Consider the following 27,844-nt stretch of genomic DNA (forward strand, 5'->3'; position numbering starts at 1 on the left):
AAATCTGAGCTTGAAATCGATAAAATACTGCTCTTAAAACAATTAAAAATGTTTTTTTTATTTAAGAGTATGCTCTGGTATGATTGGGAAACCCATCTTTAATGCCGCGGTCACACCGAACGCAAACTCACAAATTTAATCGCGCCGCAAATTCGCGTTTGGTGTGGCCGTACCATAAGAGTCGCGCTGACTGTTTGTTACTTCACTGGGTGAAATGTTTCCAGACTTTAAAACTCTCAGTGAAGTAGCAGTGGTCATTCCTGTAGCGTGGCTGCAGAAAGAGGTTTCAACTTCCTTAAAATCAGAACAGACACAAAGAAGTCGGCTGTACAACTTATCGTGAGAACAGTTCACAACTTGTTCACAAGTTCAAGTCAAGTCTGAAGTCTCTCTGTGGACGTTTGTTTCAGCGTGAGAAATACAGTGTGTAGCGGGAGTGCGTGACTAAAGACCCAAAAGAGTGACACGCTCAACGCATGACACTTGAGAGCTCTGTATTTACGACCCTGTCCATCAAAGTGATGGGCATATCGAGCGCAACCTCTGCTCTGTGTTGATGTTTTTCACGTCCAATCTGCTTCATATGTTTGGTTTTGTGCTACAGCGTAGGTGAAGAGTGGGTGAGCATGGGTATAACAGCCAGGATAGAACTTCTAGCTTCTAGCAGCAACTCAGCAAAGTTATCCCAGGGACGGGGAGCAAAAACAAAACAGATGTGTACCCTTTTGTACCACTGCAGCTCAGGTTGAAAAAGAATACCATAAACACCTCAATTTTTTGTATTTTTACACAAACTTAAAACACCGGCGTGACAGAATGAACTGGGGCACAAACCTCCATCGCACTGCTTGGTAAAAGATGACACTTAAAAGGCAAGAACTCTACTTTCCATATCTAGCTTACAAAAAATGTAAATAAAGAAAGAAACATCGTGTTTGCTCGCTGAATCAACCCAGAAGACAAGAGAAAGTGAGGCGTTCAGCTCTGAGATGTGATGAGAGGCTTTGAACCTGAAGGCGACACTTGTAAACATGAGATATGTGAGAATAAAAAATGTTTCCTGGAGCGAAAAGCGCACTTTCCTTTGAAAGTGAGTGTCAGATAAAGCAACGTGTCATTGAAAATGCAGATATATATTCCTCGTTGATATGGGAAAAATCTTAAGAGCTCTAAATAAAAAATCATTCAAGTGCAGAAAAACAACAACAACAGAAACAGCACCCCTTCAGGCGGATTCTCCCTTCATTTTGCTTCAAACTGTTGATGCCAAGGGGCCAAACTCACTGATTTGGGTTCAGGCTTCTTGGTCTTCCTCAGGGTGACGTAGGAGGCGATGGTGGAGGACTCTGGAGGGCTCATGGGAGATTTGGCTCTGGGGGGAATGATGCCTACAGGGTGAGGGGGAGCTGAGGGAGAGAAATAAGGAAGAGTGTTGTTATTCGAACATCAGCAAACAAATGCTGCAGTTAAGCTAATCGCTCTTGTGAAAGAAAAAGTGACCGTGCCTCCATTCACAAAAAAAAAAAAATCTATTAAAAAATGTGCACTGAAAGGCAATTAGTAAAGTCATTCTCAACATCATTCACAGATAAAAAAAAAACAGTCTGAAAATCAAGGTCTGTAAAGTGACTAAACTGTACTCTATCACGTTATGTTATGTTATGTTCCTGTTTTGCAATTCTTTATCATAAAGGTGACTCATGACAAATCAAGCAACTTTTTCTGGAAATGATTCTCGGGCTGGATACACAGGTACATTTTCATGTGTCTAAAATAAACTACTGACACTTTAGCTGTTACCAAGCCCAGATAAGGGATGAGGGGCGTAATTTTGACATAAAAGAAAAAACAAGATCTGAAAGTAGAAAGTACATTTGTAGTTCTTAACATATTTATAGTGTTCTTTGCTCCCCTTTTTGAATAATTTTATTCAACTTGCTCATTTATATCTACAGGTCTCAGTTAATAACTCAGTCACAACTTAACAAAGAATTATTTACAGTTGGGAAAATATACAAAATGTATGGTCAAAATTCATGGCAACATACACAACCACATAAAGAAGAGGAAAAATAAATAAATGAATAAATAAAATGAAATAAATAATAGTGATACATCTTCTGCAAAGCCAATGACAAATATATATGTCCACAAACACAAGAGTCGTAAATCTTTCAAATACCTCTCAATGCATATTTCTACAAACACTACATGAATATCAAAGAAAAACATAAGAAAAGCACAACCTAAAGATTCCTCTCAAATGAGTTGAGTCTGTGTAAACCCCAACTTGTAATGTGAGGTAAGTAAAAACAGGAGCTTTGCTGTGATCTGTTCCGTCAAATACACTTTCTTTAATCTTTCCCTCCATTGGAAGCGAGTGGGAGGAAGAGGCTTTTTACTCCCTTTTGTACCTCCCACAATGTTACTGTTCCTTCCTCCAGCATCCAGGAAAATCACATGCAAATGCTAAACTATGCAATCAGCCAATAGCTAATTTCCTTACCGAGGAGTTGGCAACACTGATCTTACTCAAGTTACAATGAAATGTACACTCTCAATAAAAATGTGTTAGCATCAAAGCATCCCACAACATCTGTTCATTTGGGACAGGGGTGGCCAAACAGTCAGCGATCAAGAGCCACAAAAATTACCATGGTACTACAAAGAGCCACATCACACACACACTTCCTCTCACACATAAACTAAAGGACATAAGATGAAAATCAAAAGATTTCCAAATTTTGAAGTGACATTTATCGCGTTTGTAAGCATGTTTCAATTCGTACCAAGAGCCGTGTCAGAGACAAATTTTTGTTTTTACTGCAGAAGAGACAGTTCCATCCATCTATCTAGATAGCTATGAGCACATGTGCGATGTAGAGAAAAGAAACTGAAACTTAAGTATCAATCTAATCACCCAAGTATTGATCAATACTGATCAACATCAATATATCAATAATTTAGATTGATTAGTACACCATTACTCATAACAATAATGAATGGATCAAAGAGCTGCACACCGAAAGGCAAAAAGCCGCATGTGGCTTGTGAGCCACATGGTTGGCCACCCCTGATTTAGGACGTATCGTGCAAACCAGTGTGGTTCCTAAGCTAGCTTGAAACTTGGTGTTTGTTTACTCCAGCCCCATCCTCTCCCCCTTAGAATATGGTCATTTTTGTCATTTTTGGCTCCACAAACCAAGACGAGACCAACTCAAACAGCCAAATTACAAACTTCACATTAGCAGACTACAAACTGGTGGATGACTGTCTGGTTTTGCTATATATTATAGACTGAAAGAGGATATCTGGTGTCTAGAAGTGGTTAAATTTCCAGTGTTGGCTTCAAATGGAGTAAAGGGGGATATGACAACATGATTGACAGCTCCGTTGACCAATGAGGCTCCTGCAGTGTTGTATGTCTCGAATTATCTTTATAGAGGAGGAATATAACATCCACTCATACAAGAGTCATTTAACTTTCCATAACGGTTAGTGTCTGCTTCAAACCCACATAAGAATCTGTTCCGCTGTGGACTGCACCCACCAGAGGGGGCGCTGATGTTTGGTGTAATGTGTGTTTTGACCAAAGAAAGGGATGTCAATACCTAATGAAAGGACAAATAGTCTGCCTTGATGCACATGTTGTGGTTTGGACATGCTGTTGGTTTCCCGTCAGCTAGCTTTGAGTATATTTTGAAGCAAAGATTAAAAGATCGTCTTGACAGCTTTCTGCTAGCTCAAAATGCTAACCTTGCTAAGAGATGTGACGAGTAACTGTGTCCATAAGCTGCTCCTGTTTCTGCTCCATTGTTTGTTTTCCCAGCAGGTGAATTATGGGAAAATATCTCAGCAGGAATCTGATTGTACTCTAGTAAAAGTGATGCCACAGCAAGATCCTGGATCCAGGCAAATATTCTGATAGTTCTGATCTTTACTTCTGAGATGCTGTCAAACTTTAGTCTTTGAAAACTTCATGAAAGTCTACACGCAGCCCTGACTTGGTACCTTTTGAAGCTGCAGGGTCTTTACTCTCAGCGGACGTCTCTGTCTTGTCCTTGTCCTCCCCGTTGGCCTCATCCACTTCTTCCTTCACTGTGGTCAGCTCAGGCTCGCTCTTATACAGCCGGTAGTCCGGAGCTTGCTGTGAGGAAGAGAGAAAGAGAGCCCAGAGGATCAGAACACACACTGTTCAAAAAACAGCCTGACACATGCACACACACAGATCCACACACACAAGCATCCAAACACACTCTTTCTTTCAGGAGGATCAGTTTGTTAGGGGTTCTTTGTTTGCCCGGGAGGATAAACGTAGAAACACCTGAGCCTTTCTTAAAATAACTGAAGAGTGAACTTGTTGTTTTGCGGCTTCTGCTGCTGGATGAAAAAAACTCTGTTTTCAAAAATGCCAACCTCTCAAATTTAAAAAAAGTCCTGAAAAGTTTTATTTGAAAGGTAAGAGAACTTTTGCAAGCCCAGTTGATACAAAAAAGAGCTCTCCATAACAGATTCTATTTCTCAGTGTCAAGAAATTACATAATAGATAAGAAAAAAACTGTGAATTTTGTGAGAAGTCATTGTTTTAAATTTAAGGTTAGACCACCAAAGATAACACATAAATATGGGATTTTAATTTTGATGAGAATGTGTTCATGCATATATTTGTCTTGTTTATTTAATTATTTCTTTTTTGTATTTACTCTAATTTGTCTTTGAGAATCTGTTTTATTTATTCATCTTTTTTTTTCTTGTGTGAGGTACATTGGAGAAAGGGGCTCTGTTGGAACTATGTTTTTCAGTTTAAAGTGCAAAATTATTGATCTATACCTTATTTTGTATGATTACTAAAAAGACAATAGAAAAGATCTTGAACCTTGACCAAAAAAACAAAAACAAAAACATTTTTTTTAATAATAATATGAACAAGAATTGATTGAAAAATTAACGTTTTACTTTGTTCTAAATTATGCTGCTTTTATTTGACCATTGAACAGCACATACAATAATAAACACTGTTGTCATAATCCAACTGTTGATTCAGCTATTTTTTTTTCTTAGTGTCGGCTCAGTCCTAAAATCCCATTTATTCTCCTCATATAATTTATGTGTTTTAAATAAATTATGATAGAAATGCCCAGGGGTGAATTCAGCGGTTGGCTGGAAATAGTAACATGGCCCTAATCCAATATCTGACTGTCCAACCCTTTGGCTGTTCTGTCACTGTGGTTGGGCGGGGCTCAAGTCCACACAAAGTGAACAGTGTTTTCTGGGACCACAGGCTGTAGAACAGAGTGGAAAAGAACAAAGTCCATTTTTTGTGAAGCCACCATTTTCAGAGCTCCCTCTACTGACTGGCTGCTGTATGGGTCCTAAAACCAGCCTCCTCCACAGATTAGACATGAGTCAAATAAATGTTCCTCATACATGGTTTCTGATATCGTAGTTTTCGTCAGCTGTTGTATGTTTTGATTGATTGACAGCTCTGTTGACCAATAAAGCTCCCGCAAGGCTCTGTACATCAGATTATCAAAGCAGAGGAGGAACAGTGAGTAAATGTAACAAACAGTTACATTAGTGTCTACTTCAAACCCATAGAATTAAGTGTTCTGCCGTGGAGTGGACAAACTTGACAGATCTACAACATTTCACCAGGTAAATGCATCTGCACAGGTCAGATTCTGCTCCTTTAGTCCAATACGTCAGCACCCATCATGGGGTGATTCCAACCTCACATGTAGCATGGGGCTAACAAAGTTCAAGACTTGGAGATGCATTGCTTTGCTCTTGGATCGTGCATTAAATGAATCTTAATATTAAAACACTGAAAACCTCCCTGACAGTTTCTGCAGAGCAAAAAAAATAGGCTAACTGCATCCTAAAGGATAAAGGTCAGTTCTCTGGCAGTATTATAAAGCTACACACACATACACACACACACACACACACACACACACACACACACACACACACACACACAGATAAAGAATTCAATCAACACAAACCCACACATTATTTTGGAAATAATGAAATCCATGAATAGTTCCATATCTGAATGAGTCCGAATGTGACCCTGCAGGTGATGAAGCATGAACTGCAGGAGTAAAATAAAAAAAAAACTCTGGAGTAAATGACAGGAATCCAAAATGGGACTTGTTGAGGAATGAGTCTCTGCCATCAAAGATTAATTCAGCCTTCAGGATGGAGCTGAGAGGTGGGGATGATGAAAATGGATGTAAGTGTTCAGATGCAGGCTGGATGGTGGGTGGTTGGGGCGGGGAGGAGATGGGTGGCCACTCAATGATGCTGGTTCTTACGCTGTGCGCTCCGTTCCTGGAGCTGGCTTTGCGGTCCTCGGGCCGGTGCGTGTGTGGGGTCAGGCGGCCGCTGTGATGTGAGTGGTGGGGGGGCACGTGAGGGGGGCGCTCGGTTGAGTCGTAGTACTGAGGGAGGGGCGGGCGAGGGGGCACGGGGTCGCCCTCTTTAAGAGGGCTGAGCGGCAGCAGCGTCACTGCCTGTTGACAGTTAACACAGACGTCAAGATGCTAACTGTGAGTGCTAATGGCTGCTGGACAGGTACAGTGAGATTTTCTGAGCTCGGTCACTGAAAACAGCTGAAAAACCCAAACTGTGAGCTGATGAGGACAGAAAGCTTTGTACAGCTGAGCAAAACTTCAGAGTTTCAGTTGCTGGTTGTATTTCTGCACAACTGTGGTGCAACTGGTGCAAAAAAAGCACAAGAAGAATGTCAAAACTTTACCTTAACTTTAACAATCTGCAATTTTTAACCTGTTTTCACATAATTAACAAGACACCACAAAACACTTGAAACACTGAACCAAATGTACCAGACCACTGCCTGTCCTGAGGAAACTCTTGTCTTGGTCCCTGACAAATTCAGGATCATATTTCATACAACATTATAGATAGGATCTCTGCTAAGATTTATCTTTTTGTTCTGGAGAAAAATGATTTTCCATCCCAGAAACATCCCTGACATCAGCCTTTTCAAAGCCAGCACCCAATTGACAAAAACAATGAATTTGACAGGCAGAAAGAGGAAGTTACTGCTCCACTGCTTTCTGAAAATTTGGTACATTCAAGCTAAAAGCATTATGCTCACCCTCTCAATCCAGAGCGGGATAAAGTGCACAACCACACTGCTAAAACTTTTACTGAAAAGGTTAAAAATGAGCAATAACAGGCTTCAGTAAAGCTGATTATGAAGCAGGGGAGGACGAAGCTTTCATCTCCGAATGAAACATTGGCCTGAGCTTTAATTTCTGAAGGTTGTAGAAATCATCAATTTAAAACAGGAGCACTCTAATCATCCTCAGCCCACAGCTGCATTTACAAACTTCCTGTTGTGTAATTAGGCAAAAAGGTCACCGTGATAGATTAGCAGGCAAGTTTTAGGATTCGGCAAGTGATTATCACAAAGAGCGAAGTCAAACTGAAACAAGTGGCTGCCTGATGGGACAGAAATGACCCTGAACACTTTTAGAGTGTTTTGTAAAAACCAAGAAAAACTCCAATACAGAAAAAAACGACAAAGAAAATCCATCCATCCATCTTGATGCTAAGTCTTAGCATACTGTTTGTGATGCTTTCAGTGACGCAGGAAAAGAAGCTATAAAAGCAACGTAATGTCTCCTAGTTTGATGACCTGTTAGCAAGGATCGGTACCAGGATATAAAACACTGGAACTCTCTCTGTCACCTGTCTATCTATCCATTGAGTGGATTTTTTTTTTTGTCCAACTTCTGGGAAAAATGTCTAAAAAAACTTGGAAAAAGCTATATTTCATTAGAACAGGTCAAGTAAATGTTTTATTTCAGGCCAAAATGAGCAAAAAGACCTGAATTGCATCAAGATTTACAGGTTACTGCAACTATTCCTGAATGTATTTTGGCTCAGGCCTGATTATACCTCAGGGTAGAATACTCCCAGGTATAAAAAATGGGGTTTATTTTGGCCTGTTCCACCAGGATGAGGGGGTTTACATGTTGCCCAGAATCTGTCAGACAACAGGGGGCATGGTCGTCCTACTGTTTCAGGAAGGACAACCAAACCTGTGTAAATCAGCTGACAATTAACTCACAACACCACCATTCAAATTCTTCACCGGTGCCTGAGCTCACTACTTGAACAGATGATGTTGATTATCTTATTTATGCCTGTTTGAGTCTCTGCATGAACCAGAGTTGTTCACTCCCCTGTGAAGACTTTTAAACTTCATTCAGCTGTTTGGCTCAAAGTGAGGGTAAAGATGTTTGTGTGCTCACCTCGTCCTTCTGTTGACTGGAGAGTGGTTTGGAACCAGGAAAACCGGCTGAAAACAGAGAATAATAAAGGGTTTTAGTGCCTTAAAGAAGAAACAAAACACAATCAAATACAGCAAGCATTTTGGAACCAATGATCAACACAACTTTTTACTGGATACAATGCGCAGCGGTTAGGTATTTATCAGTACAGTTACTTAGCGCTAGGGTTTGAAACGGAACATGAAGCAAATGTTGTAACAGGCTGCTATATTCTAACCCAGTGCACCAACGTATCTTTAGGCTAACGTGGCAACAAGTAAACACTGTCAGTTTGTACAGTAGTTAACTGAATAACTGCTGACTGTGGGTTGGAATGTATATTATTACAAACAGCTTAGCCCCTGTGTTATAGAGTGATACAGCCCAAGCTAAAGGCTAATTAGCCTCTTGGGCTGTATCACTCTCCTGTTTAGTTTTCTTCTGCTTTTCTGTCCTTTTTCTGTCTGACAGTTAGACTCCTGCCATAAATTAGTCCGGTCCTGGTCGACACGAACTGGAAACTAAGAAGTAGCAGTTTAAAATAAGCTGTAACCAGCAATATTAGCACTGATAATCTCATTTTAAAGTGTGGATTACGATCAGGCATATATCTAAAAGGGGGAATTTTCAAGATCACTTTCAAACTCCTCACAGCTCCTTCAAAGCATTTCAACTACCACATAAATATTCTATTATTTTTTCACTCTGAGCATATTATTGAGTTTTCAGTGTCTCTTTCTACCGTCTGAGCTGCGTTGTGGTTTGTTCTTGGCCAGAGCTTCCATCACGTCCTGGATCCTCCACAGCTCCTTCTGGATTTGGATGTGCCGCTGGCTCGGAGGCTCTGTCTGAGGACACCCACAGATGATGTTAAAACCCTGGAAAGTGTCCATGTGCATGTGTGTGTGCCTTTATGTGTGTGTAAGCTTGTGCTTGGGTTTCATGCGTGTTACCTGCGGGCTGCCAAGGGCCTCCAGCTGCTCCAGCAGGTTGGTTTTTGCCAGCGTGACATCCGCACTCAACCTGTCGTAGTCTCTCCAGGAGCGCTCCAACTCCTGAAACCAGACAGAGGCCAACAGGAGGGTTATTGGACTGTGTGTGACTTCTGTGTGTACACCTAAAAGTCCTCCAGCCCAAAATACGGTCCAGATCTCACTTTGAATAATCCTGCTGCATTACAAACTTCTCTTTGATTTTTTTGATGTTGTGTTTTTGCATCACATCACAAAGTTTCTTTAAAACCAACATTTTGAACACCACTTGACATTTAAACGGAGGCTGACTGAAAAGGAAAGGTGTGAGCAGGTGAACCTATGAGACATGTAACTAATTTAATAAAAGCAGTGTGTGTTGGTGTGTGTGTGCTCACAGTGCTGACTCTGGTGAGCTCCCTGCAGGTGCTGAGCAGACCGTTCTGCAGCACGTCTCTCTGTTGGATCAAGCTCTGTGTGGCCGTCGGATTCGAGCTGCTCTGCTCACTCAGCTCCTGACTGGCAGACAGAAGCGCCGTCTCCAGAGTGTGCTGCAACAGGACACACACACGTACACACACACACAAAAATATAATCACATGGGAGTCTACACAACAGAACAAACTTTCACACACATGCTGACAGCTGTACCTTCTCTCTGTGGAGCTGCTGCAGCTTCTCCTCCTGCATCCTAACCGCCTTGTCCTGCTCACACAGCCGGCTCAGCTTGGTCTGACACACACACACAAACACACACACACATAAGAAAAACTCTTTCACTGTGTTTCTTTATTTTAACTGCTATCTTTACTCCTCTTACGTCTATGTCAGCCTCCTCTGTGCGTGGGACGAAGGAGCCGTCCTTGTAGTCGTCTGGGCTGATCTGAAAGAAGGTGTAGAGTCAGACATGGCCAGCAGGGGGCAACAACATCACATCTGTTTAGATGAGGCGCTCACATCCCAAGCCATTAAGAGACCTTTCCCAGAATGCAACATTATGTAATTGTGAGGGAAAGAATGACATGTCCTTTTTTTTAATTTGCTGCATTTTACTTTTGCACTCTCTCAAAGTGTTGGATATCAAATTCTCACTCCTGCACCTCAAACGAATCATTTTTTAAATAATTCAAAGTCAGAAGTCAGTTTTTCCCCCCAAATTTTCTGATTTCAGAGTCAGATGATTCCTGGTGTTGGTTACAGAGGGAGGAGTGAGGGGATGAAAGGATGAGCGCTCCGTGCTTATTCACTAATCCTGTTTAATTTCCCTTGAAGCTGTTTACCCAGGTGTTACCGGGGAATTAGCGGCTGAATATTATAATATGAGACAGATGCAGGGAGGCACAGCCTGAGAGGACAGATGTACACTGTTACACATCATATCAACTCTACCGTCATATATATGTTCTGTAGAAATCAGATGCAATTGCAAGTGACCAATATGTTATTGCACTTTGAGCCTCGACATAAACACAGTTTGCCTTTTTTTGGTTTGGTCAGTTCGTCCTTTGCTCTGGGTTTTGGCTCTTGGGCAAAAGTTCTGCTAATACCACTTGCACATGCAAAATTTTTCATTTGCTGTAATTTCTTTTTTTTTTTTTTTTTTTTACAGGGAAACCTAAGTGTGTGCTTTTTTTTGGTTGTGTAGGGGACTGGATTTGACCCTTCTGCCCCAAATATTTACTCCCGCCAAGGAGGTTGTGTTGTTGGGAGAGTTTGTCTGTGAACAACATAACTCAAAAAGTAACAAAAGGATCTTGATGAAACTTTCAGGAACTGTTTAGAATAGGATGAGGAAGAAGTGATTAAAGAGGAGGTGATCCGTATCACCGTCTAGATCCAGGATTTTTTAAAGTATTCTTTATCATTGTGAGATAGGGCTGTTTTCACTATATGTGTATATAACTCCAGGATAAATGGCTGGATTGCTTTGCAAAACAATACAAAACAAGGTCAGGATAATTTCTGACAGATGTAAATGTACAATCCAGATCCTGGAAATATTGTGGATACTAAGATCCGGAATATGAAATATGAACTGTGTCATCATAATTTTCGACACTGTCAGGTAACAAATTATCGTACAAACCTGCATCTAACACCAAATTGTAGCAAACAGTCTGCTGAAAGGGAGTATAACATTAAAGTAAGACTTAAGTGTTGCCTGACAACCACAATATGCTTGGTGGAGGTCTGTGATCTCTGAGTGCTTTTTTCTAGTTATGTTTTTTTTTTTTTTTTGCAAAATTAGAAGGTGTTTGCACCTGAAAAATTACAACAGAGGAATAGGATGAAGAGTACATGCAAGATGAAAAAAATGAAGAATTTGAGATGATTAAATTGAGAGCATAAAGAAAGACACTCATGAGAATTAAGTTGTGATGTTTGGATATGAGGAGAGCAGGTCATCTCATGAGGCTTCACTCAACAGATGAGGACAAACAGCAGTTGCAGAGGCGGGCACTGGCTGCTCTCCTTCATGACAGACGAAGTGTCTCACACAGTAAAGACTCAAAATCCTTATTCTTCTGGCAGTGTGGTGCTGATGCGAATGTGTGCAGTTCAAAGATGTGCCATGCTGCAGAGAGGGATGCTGATCCTTTCACTTTAAAGATAACAAACAGCTAACCAAACTGAAATTAAGACTTCTCGATCTTTACTTTTCTAGCACACTCATGTAGTGTGTAAACAGTATGTGTGTGTATATATATAGGATGACTCTCTCTGTGGAGAACACACCAATGCCAGGTGCAGATTCTTTGGGTGTGTTTTCAAAAATAACACCGACTTGGTTGGAGAAAAAGCCTCCAGCAGCACTGATGCAGAAAAACACATTGATCCCTGTGTGAGTGTGCAGTGCATATAAAATGCAAACAGAGACACAGGGTGGAAAAAACATCCGGCACACCTCGCCTTAAATCGCTGACTGGAACCTCTCTATTTAAAGCTGCAGAGCTGTGCTTTCTGACAGAGCACGAACAGAAACTACACTCAGACGACTGATGGACTCTCCTGCCTGTGCCTGGTTCAAAAAAAATGAAAAAGTCTGAGAGTTCAGACAGAAGAGAGAGATGGAAAGAAGCAGAGCAAGATTTTTTAGCGGTCTGGAGTTCAGTGATAAAGTCCTCTGACGATTCCCTGCACTGAATCTTACACGGCACATTATTATGTTCTGTTCCTGGAAAGACAGCTGAGAGATGATGGTGGAAACCCACAGAGGCTGTATTAACCTTTAAAATCACACTTTAATGTATTTTCACACAAGTGGAAGATTTTCTAGAAGATCCAGTTATTCATGTAGAGATGCAGGTTATAGGAATTTTTATTCTGTACTGTTTTGTTGGAGAAATTGAAGACATGGGCACATTTCCCTCCTATTTAACATGAAAAGCCCTGTTTAAGTCATATTTTTCATGAGTCATATGCAGTCTATCAAAGCTGGAATTTGTTAAATCTATGCATATTTTTCAAAGTAAAAATATTGGCACGCTGCTTTACCTACAGCAGAGGCTGTGATAAAGCAATGAGCAAAGCTGAGAGGAAAACATTTAAAACTGCTGCACTGTGTTTTCAGTACAAATGTAAATCAGTTAGACTAAGTAAGGAATTACAATTACATAAACTGAAAAACATAGATTTTTTTTCAAGGGATTAACTTTTGCTCTACAAATGAGATGAGAAGTTTTTGAGACACTACCTGATTTATTTTGTACTATGAAAAAAGTATAAAAAAATCAAATTACTGAGTTTGCAAACCTTCACTATGGGACTGGTGCTTTTTAACTGCAGGAACTGCCCCAGGAACTAGTAACCTCTTGAGGAACTATGTACATCCAAACAAGTTCCAGGGTCTAAATCCAGTTCCGCCACCTACAATAATATGACACACAGCTGTTATTGACTCTAGCTTGAAACTAAAGCTCCTGGTGTTACAGAGTTAAAAGTGACCATGTAAACTGGCGACTTTCAAATGTTCAAACAGGGAAGTAGTCCTCGTGAAAGCACCCTAGTTTAGTTTATGAATATGTCGAAGTATGTGTGAAGTAGTCTCATCAGGTAGATATTGAATCTGAAGCCATTCGATGCATCTCGCTGAAAGTCGTCAATTAACAGGGTTGTTCTGTGAGCTGGCTGTTAAAATGTTTCTCCAAGCTCTAAGTCAAGCATTTGGGTTTTTTTTTAAACCACTTTACCAGTAGCCCTTAGTATGTATCAACAAATATATTTGCAGGGCAAAATAAGAAATCAATTTGAAAAGGGTGTTAAATTTCTGTTTTCTAAAGACGAAATATCACAGACTGGGGCTCACTTAAAAGCGAAGCATTTCCAAAAGCACAGAGCCTAAATATCTTAAACAGCTGTCACCAAACTTTGCACTAAAAAGTAAATCCCGTATCAGTCAGCAGTGTTTTCACAGCGGTCTATTTGTTGGGCCTGCTGCAGCCTGGTCAAATTGAAGGTCGGAACATTTTCTGTTTTAGATTACAGGTTTTCAAAGTAACAAAACTAAGAAAATACATTAATTTGATTCAAGTAAAGTGTTCAGTGTTTTATCTAAAGGCCCTTACACAGACATTACAAAGAGGTTTTTGAATGGTGCAATGAAATCATGGCAACAGGGGCACGACGGAGGAAAGATGTAAAGTAGAACAGCTCTGTGTGTCTGTGCAAGTCAGAGTGTGTGTGCAAGCCATGCATCTCATACATGGACATTACTGAAATGAAATCACACCGACATCACACTGCTGTAGAGTTCAGCGTGTGAGCTCAAAGGAATGGTGATGGTGGAATTTTGTTACAGCGCTGTTGCATAATTTTAATTTGTCAGCAGCTTAAGATGGACTGAAAAATGCTGAGGGTAGTTGTTTTTGCTCTCTTGACTCATTTGCAAACATTAGACCTCAAAGGCACAAACTCATTTAGGCTAACTTAGCATAGGATGCTACAGACTTCATAGAACAGATGTTAATTTGAAACTTCCGTTCATGGGCAGTTTAACCAAACTCTCAATGCTCATGTGTTAAACTCTTTCAGTTTTATCTTCATGTATTCAGTCATTAGAAAGATAACACCAAAAACAATTTTCACCACTTTAAGTTTGTAACAGAAAACCTTTCAGTGCTTTACTGAAGAAAGGTCACAGGTGAACCCCATGGTGATGCAGCATCTCCCCACCACTTCAGGTCTACTCCAACAACGTCAAACATAAAATAATCAAATGGGATGTGGTGGAAGCAAAAAGACAAACTTCATGTGGACTCAAAATGTGATAGAATCTGATAACGTTGACGGCTTGATGAAGGGACTGACTGCATTCAAAGAGGTGATACACAACGATGATGGTGAAGGGGAAGATGTGGAAACAAGCACTGGGCCACCAAGGCAAAGATCTGGTTTGAGTCAGCTTCACTTTTCTCCATTTATTACCAAAAAGATGATTATGTGACAGAGCTTGCTTTAGTGAGAATGAACATCAAACTCCTGAAAATGAGAAAATGACTCAAACCACGACCCGCCAAAGACCTTACTTGCTGGTAGAGTTGTGGCCTCGGCGCCGAGTTCTCGATCATTGTGTGAATCATGAAGATTAGAGGCTCATTCTCCTTCGTCTGGCCGGACGCAGAGGAGAGAGGGGACAGGAGGGTGTGATCACACAGCAGAACACGATGTCTGAAGACACAACCTCTGTTTAATGGCTTCACTGAGGAGTTATGATGTAACCAACCAGCAGGTTATATGACACTGTATCTGCTTGTAGCGCATATGCCTTAACACAGAGTTATATCTCTCTGTTACAAAACAGAAACTGTCCTTGGATCCCTTTTTTCCCTTACAGGTGACATTTTTTAAATAGCTTTTTCAAAAAACACGTTCCTGGCAAAACCCTTTCCACCAGATAGCCCTGTGCAATGGACATCAACTTGCAGAGACTTAGAGCTTGTTTGCTGAAGTTCTAAGCACAAAGCATGTTGCAGATGGGGTATTATGCTCTTTTTTGGCCTTGTACTTTCTCCCTGGTAGTCCACATAGCAGCTTTACATGAGTTCAATATTAAGAAAATCTCTATTTTTCTCACACTGGTGTTTCAGAAAACTTATTTCAGGCTTTGTCTGAAATGCTTTGTTGTAGCTGCTGTCTCTTTAAAGCCCAGTTTCCACTAGGGATGCACAGATCCAATCCTGGTATTGGGTATTGGCCCCAACACAGCCCCTTAAAGCTGGATCAGGTATTGGTGGGAATGGATCGGTCCAAACTTGACACTAAGGCTAAACTATGATTTAGTCTACAGGGTATAATTTACAACTGAATTGCAATTTCTGTAAGTTCTGAAGCTTTGTTTTAACCAAACTGCTGTTTAACATTTAAACACTTCTAGTCTCCTTCTAGTTCAAATAAATATAAACCTCAGGAATTCCATATGTACACATTTTATGTCTTTTGCTCAAAACATTACCAGTCTTATCCCACAGTAGAGGATGCAGATAATTTAACACAGGTATCAGATCAGATTAGGTATCGGTCCATACCCAAAGCCCAGGTATCTGCATCTGTATCAGGACCCGAAAAGTTGGATTGGTGCATCTCTAGTTTCCACCAAGCAGTCAGGTTTAGATCAGTAAGGTCTGGTACGGGTTGGCTCGGTTAAGCTTGGTCCTGTTTGCATTTCCACAGCCAACCGGGTCCCCTTGGTGTGTAAGCCAAATGCCAACAGCCCCATCGCTAACATAACAGTGTGACCCATACCAGACACAGTGTACCAAGCTAATAAATCCAATGAAGAAGAAAAACGGGACACAGTAAACAAAGAGCAACGATGGAAAACATCCAGCAGTTTGTCCTCTTTGTGATTGGCATGTAGCTCTTTGATACAAAGTGCAATCAAAGCTTTGTTTCAGAGAAGACTGGGGGAAGACAGGAGAAATGCAGTAAGTGATGATTCTTTCAACCAATCAACAGTCTGCAGTGTTGTAGCTCCATCTTCCGAGATTGGGTCGGCACCCCTACGGAAGGGTGCCAAAAAGTGAGACGGCTTGTCTCGGTTATTTGGGGGTCTGTCCCAAGAGTAGTCAGTGGAAACGCCGTAAAATGCCTGCCATGCCGAGACTAACTGAACTGAACCGCTTGGTGGAAACAAGACTTAAGACTCCTCACTCTACAACCCTCCTTTCTCTGATTAGCCAGCCCTCTGAAGGCCTGTTTAGGGCAGAACTACAAACATAACTTGGTATTTGATACAATTTTGCAGGAGACATCATGTCCTAATAAAAAAAAGACTGTAGATAATAAAATGATGCAGGAAAAAAAACTTTCCCTGAGGTTTCTGCAAACTAAATCCCCATGCATACAAGCTTGAATCAAACAAATATTTGGCTGAATGATGATTAAATCTAACAGATTATACTGTCCAATAATTATCTTTCAATCTGTGAGCCACTCCCTCTGCTAACAGGGTGAGTTCATTCCTGAAGCACATGGCCTTTTCAGAGTCGAGTACTCATATCCCATGATGCAAGATATGTGGGAAGTTGAGACTTATCAAATGGGCCAAAAATAAACAGCACATTTGGATGCCTGCCATGATCTGGGTCTGCCTCTGTGAGCTGCCAGCAGGCGTGGGCAACACAACATTTATGTGACTCAAGTGAAAACATCTGTGAGATCACTGACATCAGTGCCAGTTAGAATTAAAGCAGATAAAACACTTCTCATTAGGAAAACAACCTGTTTAACTGCACATATCGTCCCAAGCTACAGAGTCAGAGAAGAAAATCAGCCACAAGACAAGTCGAGAGATTATCTTCCTCATAAATACACATGCAAGTTAATTAGTTAGACATATTAAGATGATGACAAAGGTTAAAATGTTTCAGAATTCTTATGGAGACAGAGACAGTCAGGAGTCCTCACCTGGCTCTCCAGGTAAATGAGGTTCCTCTGGAGGTGATGTGAAAGAACATCAGTCTGCAGTAGCAGCAGAAGAAGAAGACGAAGAAGAAGAAAAGGAGGAAGAAGAAGCAGGAGAAGTGAGGCCATGTTTGGTAGAGACAGGAGCAGCAGGGGGAGAACAACGACAGGAGAGGAAAACAGGAGTTACAAAGGAAGAAAAGGATCAGATTGAAAAGCTGGAAACAGAGGATGATTTATAGGAGGATTCTGTATTTTCAATTTCATATCATTGTTTTTATTTCCCATGGTGATAAACGTCAAGAATGCTCTTCAGTTCACAGTAAGTTATAACCTGTATTTCTGGTGCTCTTCTAAACGTGCAAACCAGGGGTCACAAAAACAGCAGGGGTAGAAAGACTGCTAAAATACAGTTTCTACCCCCCTAAAAATGCAAAACAACATTTGCCCAAACTAATTGTTGCAACATAACCAGCAGCATTACTGTGTGTAATGACTCTGACTCTGCACCTATTCAGGGTAATGTTATTGACTGTTGTAGCGGCTTGGTCCCACTACACTGAAGTCATTGCAGGCTGTGCAGAGCGGCTTGTTATTATGAAACATGAATTAACTGCTTGTAATGAATTAAAATGTCTGCCAATGCCAGGAGCAAAATGTTTTTGATACGTTTCTTGAAACAAAATGTAATACTTTTTTTTATTCCACAGCACTTGTCAAAGGAATTTTGTCTTTGAATGTCACAACATAAGATTTTTATTTGGCCTGTCAGTTCAGTGTAGCTTAATTTAAGTGTAATAAGACACTTTGATAAGAAACAGCTGCTTTCCAACAGCCCCTGGAACAACCAGCATTTTGACCATTGAAACTAGTGTAAAAATTTAGTCCAGGGACTTTGGGAGGTGGGGCCTGCAAAATGAATCTTTCTGATTGGTGGAGCATGTGCAATGTTTTTATTTCCCCCTCTGTCCACTTCAACATAATGCTGTGATTGACTTGGTTAAATAACTCCTGAACAATCTTTTTCTTCAAGCCTGGTAGCGTGTTGTGTCTCTGTCAGCTCCTGGTGTTACAGTTTTAAGAGTGACCCTCTAAACTGGAGACTTTCCGCTGAATCTGTCTGCTTGAAACAAGGAAGAAGTCATCAGGGGTGTGCATCCTGGTTCAGTTTTATATGTGTCAAAATATCTTCATCAGATAAGATTTTGATGACAATCCAAAACCTGTTGAAGAGGATGCAGTCTGCTAAAAGTCGTCAACCAACGGGCTCATTCTTAAGCAAAACAAGGGTTGATATTGACTGTCTTTGATTGTCTTTAGACAACAAAGCAGTCTGAGGTTTCCAGTCAAAGCTGTTTGGGGCATTTAAGACTAGCAACAGAGATTTTGTAACTAGTCTCCTTCAAGTGTCAACAAATCCCTCTGCAGTGCAATAGCCAGTACAGGCTGAATCTCCACCATGCTAACAGGCTAACATGCTAACTGCAGTGGTACACACACAGATGAAAGAAGTCTGTGTCCTATTTTAACATTTTGTTCCAGTTGTGTTTTGCAATTATCTTTATTTTTCTGCACATCACTGACCTGTTTTGCATAATCTACATCCTACCTTGTGTGTCACTGGAGGTTTTTTTGCAGTCTAGTTATCATCCAATCAGATGGCTGTCAAAGAGTGGGCTTGTATGTTTTTAGCTTGTTTATACTCGGTGAAAAATGAAGTAAAGCACAAAGCTTTCCACAGAATGTACTTGAAGGAAAAGTAGAAGTACTCCTTCCAAAAACTACTCAGAAAAGTACAATTACACAAAAAAGTTACAGTAATGTGAGTCAGTTCAGTAAGTTATTCATTGGAGCTCAGAGCCGAACCAGTCAAAATATCTGATGGGTTTCCACATATACAGCCCTGAAGGCGTACATACACTATTTCCAAAATCCCATGAATTACAGAATATTGTCTCACATAGATCAGAATATTTCTTAAACTTTATAAATAAAGTTGTGCCAACATGCTGAGCTCTAGTGTGCAAAACCATTCAGAAAAAGTCAAACCTGACATGCTACACACCTTTTTTACATGCATGATATTCATAGGTCTTTCAAAAATTGTGTTGTAAAAGTGACAAAGTAACAGAATATTTTTTGCAAAAGAAAAAAAAATATACAAAAAAATGAACAAAAAGTAAATCAGCCATAACAAGCCAGTATTCATGAGCAAGCTGAAAAGACACAGCAGGTCCGACTCGATGCATCCGCTAAGATGCATCGACAGAGCTGGCTCACCTCAGGCTGACATGCACGGACAAGAGCAGTGCCCCAATGCAATAAAAATGCACACACAAACACACACATGGGTGCAATATAAAACCAATAAAACCCAGCATAAATCCAAAAGTCCCCAAGCAAAGTGATCCTCCACCAGGCTGTGTGTGCATGAGCGCCAGAGCTGTACTCCAAATGAAACTGAAACAGCGCATAATGATGATAATAAATGATAATTATTGAGAGATGTTTCTGTTAAATTTAGACCTAGACTCAGAGAGCCAGATATTCCTGAATACTCGAACTTCTACACACTGTACCCTTAACCAGAGGCATTTCTGGAGGTCCCAGCAGTCATTTGATTAAGTGCAGTTAAAAGCACTCAGTTTGTCTAGTTCATTTGTCCACATTGATGCCTGCACTAAATTTCCTACAATTAATTAAAATATGTCAATCTTTCTGAGTCACTACCATTCAGGGGATCATTACAGTTGGATTTATCTCCTGGCCAATAACGATTGGATCACATTTTGTTCCAATAAATCTGGTGCATAATTTTTCAGTGGAAACCTGCTAATGGTCATTAGCAAAACTTGTGTAACATCACCTGAATCAATACAATTTATCCATTAGGGACAATGAGAGTCTCTGAAAATGAAATAACCATCCATCTGAAAGTTTTAGAGACAGGAATGAGAATACGTAAGGATTTCCTGTCTGACCGGACTGAATCGATTTCATTTGGAGTACATCATCTGTCCCGTGCAAACAACCTTCCATTAAAGACACACATCAACACACAGTCAGGAAATTGGTTGGTCAGGAGCACAAACGCGTGCATGCACACACCAACATATGCACAGAACACACTCAGTTCTGACCTTCGCGTTGGGCCCCTCCAAACCAAGGGCCATAAGCTGAGATACTGTGTGTTCCCGCAGGCTGTTGAGCTCCGCCTGCTGCCGGCGGAGCTTGATCAGCATCAGGGTCAGCTCCTCCGGCTGCACAGAGCAACACACACGTGAGAGAATAAAACTGCCACTTTGACGATGAAGTCAAATAGCTGTGACTGTGACTGTGAGATGAACATTTAAATGTCAGGCATGAGCTGGAAATACACTATATGCTGATGACTACGTTGTTTCTGTGTATATGCGCAGAAAGCCATTCAGAAGTCATCCACGTGTGTCTTCGTCTGTGAATTCGAGTTGAGACACTTTGTTCACTCTGATGACTGTAAATAGCTTTTCCCATGAGTGTCTGCTGTTCAGGTAAAGTGAAAGCACCCAGGTGTGCTTTGACAACATCAGCAGCAAAAGATAACAACCTGTTCCTCAATACCAATAAGTCATGATATATTCTGTTATCAACATGCAGAACATGTTTTTTTATTTAAGTGTCACTTAAATAGGGCAAAGGAGTGTGTGAGCAGCTGCAGCTGTTTTACACTTGGCTCACTGAATCTTTATGAGCACATTATCTTAAGTTATTTTCAGACATTTAAGGTAATCATCTAGGGTACGCTTGCCAGTGTCAATGTGTCACGATGCATCAGGGTTTAAACTTGTTTTATTTTTAGTTTTGCTCTTTCTTTTGTCACAGGTAATGCCCTGTAATTTGCTCTTTATGTCAAAAGGAAAGTACTATGTCAGTCAAGTACTTTGAGCTTGGACAATTTTCATTGACAATAACTAATCTTTATATATGTCTTGCTCCTAAAAAATATGTAAAGAGTCATATTTTTCTATTTTCTTTTATATTTCTTTAATTCTTTTAATGTTATATTCTAATTATTAGACATGCACCGATCAATGGGTGCCAATTTCTTTAATTTTGGGGGATCGGGGATCGGCCCATCCTTACATAGGAAACTGATCTTATATACCTCCGGGAAGGTCTGACAGCCAACTATTGTTGTTTTTGGCTCTGAGACCTAGAACTCAGGACACTTTATTGGTTTTTTGAGTTAAAACATAAAGATTTTATTGTATGCTGTCAGTTATAAAAAATAAAAAATGAAAATCAGTATCGATCCAAATAGATATCCGTAGGTCAGGCTTTTTAAAGATTGGTGATCGGCCTACTTATTATCGTCATTCTATTTTTATTGTTATTGCATTAATGCACTTTTTTGTGAGCTGCTGCGACAAAAAATTCCCCTAAGGAGGATGAATAAAAGAATATTCTATTCTATTCTATTCTATTCTATTCTATTCTATTCTATTCTATTCTATTCTATCATGTTCAATCAACTACAAGCGAAGCATACAGGTGCAGGAACCACATCACAAAAATCACATTTCATTTCAGACTCTGGTTCCCAAATCAAGACATTAATATTAAAAACAGTAAAAAAGCAAAATAATGGAATCCTAAAAATGAGTTTGAAAGTGTGGTAAAATTAAACAACTAATCACATTTAGAACCAATAATTTTCTCCCAGTCCTTGCTGAATCATTAAGTCTCAGAATTACAGCATAAACAAATTTTTACAGTCAGTTTCTACAACAAATATCAATCAGTTTTAACATGACTTAGACTGAATTTCATCCCCATCTGTTGATGCTTAAAAATACTTCCAACTAAGGGTACTGAGTAATGTCAGTTATAGATTTAAAGGTGAATTGGTGCACAGAAATCTACAACCCCAGACACAAACATAAACACTCAGGCTCACACCCACACACACTCTGCATTTCATCACTTGTTAAGTTTTGAAGTAAATGAACAGAGTCACTGTGACTGTGACAAAACAGCGCTCGGCAAAAGCTGTGTGGAAAATTACTGGACAAATTTTTCTCATCAAACTGCCGAGGCACTCGGCTGCCGACGAGCAATCACAACATTATTCACAGCTCGCTTCAAAGAGAAATATCAGCCCTCATCCTGATTGTTGTAGCTTCAATTTGAGGGTAAAAACAATCCCATTTGTGCTGCTGCGTTGTGTTTTCCTGTAAGTGTGTGTGTGTATGTGTGTGTGTGTGTTTGCTGTTATCAAAAGACAATGGCGCTGTCAATAATTACACTGGTCCTGCGGAGACAAGTGGGAAGACTATAGCAAAACGAGGAGGCTGGAAAAAACATGATTAAGAGAGACATGTATAAATCAGTGTTTGAATGTATGGACAGCACAGTTTGTTTCCAGCGCATGCTCCAACTCAAGGAGGGCATCTATCATAACACTGGAATACTCACCGTCTTGCCCTGAAGGGACTGGGCAGTGATGGTCTGAGAAGGGAAGTTGCCTGCAATGGATCTTCGGTCAGGTTGGTAGCCATACTGTTAGGAGAGAGATGAAAATTGAATTGAATACTGCCCATCCTCATACAGGCAATCATAGCCAACGCTTTCATCAATATATCAATCTAAAATATTGATATACTGATGCCAGCGCTGGGTTCAGTGTTGATCAATGTTTGGGTGAACACATTGATACTTAAGTTTCAGTTTCTCTTCTCTAGTAGGAATTTAGACACACTAACAAACACAGTAAATCTCGTTTTGAAAATTGGAAATGTTTTCATTTTCATTTTATGTCATTCAATTTATGTGTGAGAGGAAGTGTGTTTGTAAGACCCTGTGCTTGACGTGGCCCTCCGTAGTACCACGGTCATTTTTGTGGCTCTTGGTCTCTGACTGGTTGGCCACCCCTGATTTAAGGCTTTAAAAAGTTTCCACTTTGGTTTTATTTTTCTTCTAAAACCTGCTGAAGTCTCTTGAACACACTTGCATTGGCATTTATCCAGTTTTCTCTTTATTTACACTGCATAATATATCAGTATCACAGCTGCTACACCTCACAGTGCAGTTTTCAGGTTTTCGCTCTGTTTATATGTCTCTCTTTGCACCTTGTCTCTGAGAAATGTCATTTTGTTCAACAGTAAACCTTTTGTTAAGAGAGAATGACAACTAAAATTGACTTGTCTCAATGGGTCCTTTATAAGTGTTTGATTTCATACCTACAAAAGGCTGCTTGTGCTGCAGCCATGATGCTTATTAAAAAGAGTGTGTGCACACATACACGGGGCGCGTGAGCCAGACTCCAGAGCAATCTCACAACAATGAATATCCGACAAAAAGGAGAACTAAAGATGAAAGCTGCGCATAATGGTGAGTTTTTGCTGGTAAAATGAAGCAAACTAATCAGCTAATGCAAGCTGAGGCTTTCATGTCTTTTTTTAATGAATTAATTCACTGATGTAACCACAAAGGACAATGTTGCAAAAAGACAAACATTACTGAAATAAGAGCTCAACAAAAGGAAACATAGAGTCATATTTTCATCCAGCTATCTATCTGCCAACATCTGCTGTCTTTGTTAACAAACAATGAGCAGTGACTGGAATTCAATAATGGTCAACTTAATAAAGCCAGACACTAAAAGCAATTTATCGAACTTGAAACTTTTGTCTTGAAGCCACTGTATTTTGGAATTTACAAGCTCAATAAAACTGCAGTGTAACTTTTATCTGCAGGTGGAAAGAGCCTCCAAAAATCAAATGTTTTGTTGCATTTTGGTCCAGCTCTCAATCTATTGGTTGGCAAGAATCTCTGATCATCCAACCAAAATGCAACAGCCAAAAATGTCATTTCTGCTCAGATATACACAGTTAACAGGAAAAGGATCCTGTACTTGAACTGATTGTTTGCAGGATCAAAGGTTTTCTTAGTGGCTTCCTCCTCTCTTCTCTCTGCTTATGAATACAGAGCAGTATCTGTGCTGCCTGGTGTTTTACTGTCAGCTGTCTAATACCTGAGTATAAACTCGATCTGAGGTGCCGCTGTGCCTCACAGCTCAGGGACGGGATTGGACCTGGATTTTAGACGTGTGACAGGAGGATTGGACGCGTCCATTGAAGTGAGAATGATTCACTGACTGCAAACTTAGTTCAGCTTCCTGCCAAACTCTCATGGGAAAATCAGAAGGAACATCTGTGGACACTTCAGAGTCAGGACTGCTTCCATATTTGACGAGGGCCTCTTTAGTTGATGGAGGACAGGATGCCAAGCACACTCTGGGTTTTTCATTGGAGCTCCATTAAGTTTAATTTTACCCAATTGGAGCAAAATATAAATGATAGAACTGCAAACAGAGTGTCACTTCCAGCTATTTGCTATCCCAATTTAAGCTCTTTGGTTTACAGGATGAATTGGTTAATACTTCAGCTCAGGAAATAAACTTGTTTAACTTCAAATCCCAAATTAGAAGTCATGACGAGGAGAAAACTTGCCAAAGATGCCGAGGGTTTAAGTTTTTATTTCTGCGGATGTTTACTCAGCAATCATTGGACTGTTTATCTTGATGAAGTTAACACTTTTTTCAATCAGAGGCTTATATGTACTTTTCTTCCAGTCGTAAACAAAGTTTGCTGAAACACTTTTGTGTCCCTTTCTGTTACCTCTTCAAATGTCAAACACATCAAGTTTAATCCATTGTCATTGTCCTTCGTGCCTCTTGCAAAAAGAAGAAATTCACCTGAATGAACCAGAACTTCTCTGAGAAGGTTGTCATTGTGTTCCAAAAGTTTAGTGTTAACTTAAAAAAGTTCACAAGATTTACAAAAATGGCTCAGGATCTCTCCTGCATTGAAAGTTTAGTGTGACCAAAAGTTTCCCGGAACCTTTAGAAGTTCCTTGGATTTCACCGAATTTGTGAGGATTTGCGGAAAATCTTTAAAAAAAAATCTTTAAAAAAGAATCTTTAAAAAGTCTTTAGAGCTCTCACAAAAATTTTGTTAGCTCATGCAAATGTTTCTTGGGATTTGGAAACTTTTCTTGAGATCTCGCCTCAGAACCCCCCCCCCCCCAATAAGAGAACTGTATTGTGAAATGAAATAAATACTACAAAAGTCAATTGTTATGCAGATGACACAAAACTCTACATGAAGCATCCAATAATCTTGTTGTGTCCACAAAACCATTTTAGTGACCACTTTTGCTAGTCTGATGAGACCCGCACAGAGATTGAGATCACTGACACCTAAACTGTAAGTTCATATCTAAACCCCGTCCTTCAATCATAACTGTGAATTGTCAAGAAATCTAAATACTCTTCATTTGGAGTCACCACTGCTGGCTTAGAAAACTCATGTTATTATCTAGATTTGATAAAGTTGTAGCCTTTACCAAGCCCTCTTTAATAGGTACTCGACCTTTGTCCTAAGTAATACAAAAGTCAAATGCCATGCGGATGACACACAGCTCTATACTCGTGCCTTATCTGATTGTTTGGACCCTGTTTAAAAAGTTTAACAGTGCAATGCTACAATATAAATGTTTTCGCATGCTCTTTTTTTGATCTCCAAATGAATAAAATAAAAAGCATTTGAAAAGCCTTTGATTTTTGACTTTGGCTCATCTAACATGAGAAATAAGAACATTTGAACAATAAACAAACACACAGTAAGACAACTAAATACCAAAAGGTCACTTAATCAATTCAAAATATCTTATATCACTTGTTTTTAAGTCATCTTGTAGAGTGGACACCTGTACATGAGATCAAAGAATACTAAGGAAAATTTTTGAGGATGCAAACATATTGCCGGGAAACTTCTTCCTGTTGGCTAACGCTGAGGCTGATATTTTTAGAAGATGAATTCACTGTGAGCATCTCTTCAAGATCCAACCAGACCACTCTCAGCTGACTCCCCTCTGTGATGAATTAATGAGGTGTTTTAATCTGAGTATTAGTGAGTCAAATGATGCTCTTGCTCTCTACCTTGACAAGGTGTGCTCTGTGCCGGGGCTCCAGAGTTATGTCCGCCCTGGAGACCGGTGACGACACCTCGGACTGGGAGCTGCCGGGGTTGTGAGGGGCCTGCTGACGGGGAGGGGAGAAGGTGCTGTAGAGAGCCAGGGAGCCGTGCGAGGGTGAGGTGGGGATGGAGTGTGCCACGGCGTGCTCGGAGATGTTGCCCATGGTTTTTGTGCTGGGCAGGGTGCCATAATGACTGCCAGCTAGAAGCACGACAGCAAGGGTAGAAGACAGTGAGTCAGAGTGGAGTTAGGTGCTTTCATTGCTTGTAAAATAATATGTGATGGAAACATAATGGCTGCTGTATTCCTGAAAGTGAATTTAAAAAATAATGACATATGATAAGACATTATTTTGGAGCTTTTAGCCAGCCTAAAAGCATGTCAGATAACACTTTCACACTGATGTTTTTTACAGTACACTTCTGCTAGTAATGGTGCTGTTGCCATCCTGCAAAATTATTTGACACTTAAATAAAATGTCACAGCAGCACATGACAGGTTACACAAACAGGAGCCCCTTATGAGGATGAACCAAATGTTGTTAGCGTGTCAAATTTTATATTAATTACATTAATGATTTAAGACTCTTAGGAGGAAAATCCTCCACATGGAAAACACAGAAATGTTTTTTTTTAATATTGAATTAAACTACTTATAGAGTGAAAAAAAAAACTGCATTCTGAGCCTGAATAATGTACTACTTTAGTTTCTTGTATCCAAACATTTCTATTTTAAGTAACTTGACAAGTAAACTCTTTTAACCCAGTGACAATTTTTTTACTCTTAAAGCAACTCAAGAATTCATTTTTTTCTTTTAACATCTTGAAATAAGACACTTCTCTAGACTTTCCACTCTAAATAAGACCTAAACATTTGATTAGATTTCAGTTATTACGGTGTTTTTACTGACAGTAATACAACTCTAGATGCAAGTTGATCATTCAACAACTTTGTTTTGCACCTTGTGGAGTCGCCCCCTGCTGGAGGCTTTACATTGAAACCCAGGGCTCCTTATTTTTGTTACATATAGATCTGTTTGGATCCAATTTCAACAACTGTTTTCATGACCCTACCAGTCCTGCTCTCACAGTAAAACAGGTGGGTCTACACCATCTTGAGTCTCTGTACCTGTTGGCTGAGCCAGACTCTGCCTGGAGAACGCCTGCCTCTGCTGCCACTCGTACAGCTGCCACATGGTGTCGTCCCTCATCGACCTCCTCTTCTCCGCCGTGGTGATGACGGTGCTGGTGGAGGCAGGGCGGAGGGCACGGTCATACACAGAGCCCGCCACGCTGCAGATGCTGTCTGGTCTCATCATGCTGTTTCGGGGGAGCGTCCGGTAGCCTTCTGGGTAGCGTGGTACGATCTGAGCGCGGTGGCTGGGCATGTTTCTGGGCAAGGTCTGGTAGGACGTCACACTTTGAGGGAAAACAGAAAGACAGATGAGGAGAGCGTTCTTTTTGGTTACCTGATCTTAAGGAGGATTTCTGTGCATCCTGGCAAGTTGATTAAAATTCTGTCCCATATCCAGATGTGGTTTTTCACTCTTTGAAGCCAAACTACATTAACAGCAGTTTTTAGTCACACATACATAACTTCAAGTACAAAAAGGTGGATCTTAGGCATAGACTGTATATATAGTGGACAGCG

The 27,844-nt window shown here is 40.3% G+C and overlaps 1 protein-coding gene across 7 annotated transcripts in view; it reads right to left on the bottom strand.

The window, feature by feature from the left end:
* Nucleotides 1–27,844, bottom strand: part of LOC141810783 (pleckstrin homology domain-containing family A member 5-like) — a 252,612-nt gene that overhangs the window by 10,382 nt on the left and 214,386 nt on the right. For 5 of the 7 annotated variants that reach the window (XM_074698593.1, XM_074698592.1, XM_074698599.1 and 2 more), the window contains 15 exons: nucleotides 27,323–27,612; nucleotides 26,157–26,395; nucleotides 22,631–22,714; nucleotides 20,317–20,436; nucleotides 17,180–17,233; nucleotides 14,800–14,880; nucleotides 10,095–10,157; nucleotides 9,926–10,006; nucleotides 9,673–9,825; nucleotides 9,257–9,358; nucleotides 9,046–9,151; nucleotides 8,286–8,332; nucleotides 6,318–6,515; nucleotides 4,012–4,147; nucleotides 1,285–1,406 (listed from right to left, as the gene is read on the bottom strand). In XM_074698593.1, coding sequence (XP_074554694.1) covers nucleotides 1,285–1,406; nucleotides 4,012–4,147; nucleotides 6,318–6,515; nucleotides 8,286–8,332; nucleotides 9,046–9,151; nucleotides 9,257–9,358; nucleotides 9,673–9,825; nucleotides 9,926–10,006; nucleotides 10,095–10,157; nucleotides 14,800–14,880; nucleotides 17,180–17,233; nucleotides 20,317–20,436; nucleotides 22,631–22,714; nucleotides 26,157–26,395; nucleotides 27,323–27,612 — 1,876 coding nt within the window. The remainder of the gene's footprint in view (nucleotides 1–1,284; nucleotides 1,407–4,011; nucleotides 4,148–6,317; nucleotides 6,516–8,285; nucleotides 8,333–9,045; nucleotides 9,152–9,256; nucleotides 9,359–9,672; nucleotides 9,826–9,925; nucleotides 10,007–10,094; nucleotides 10,158–14,799; nucleotides 14,881–17,179; nucleotides 17,234–20,316; nucleotides 20,437–22,630; nucleotides 22,715–26,156; nucleotides 26,396–27,322; nucleotides 27,613–27,844) is intronic. The other 2 variants (XM_074698596.1, XM_074698598.1) reach the window with 2 other exon arrangements.

The sequence above is a fragment of the Halichoeres trimaculatus genome, unplaced genomic scaffold (genome assembly GCF_033239565.1).
Source record: "Halichoeres trimaculatus isolate MK-OKI-2021-1 unplaced genomic scaffold, fHalTri1.1 fHalTri1_scaffold_21, whole genome shotgun sequence".
NCBI classification, from domain to species: domain Eukaryota; kingdom Metazoa; phylum Chordata; class Actinopteri; order Labriformes; family Labridae; genus Halichoeres; species Halichoeres trimaculatus.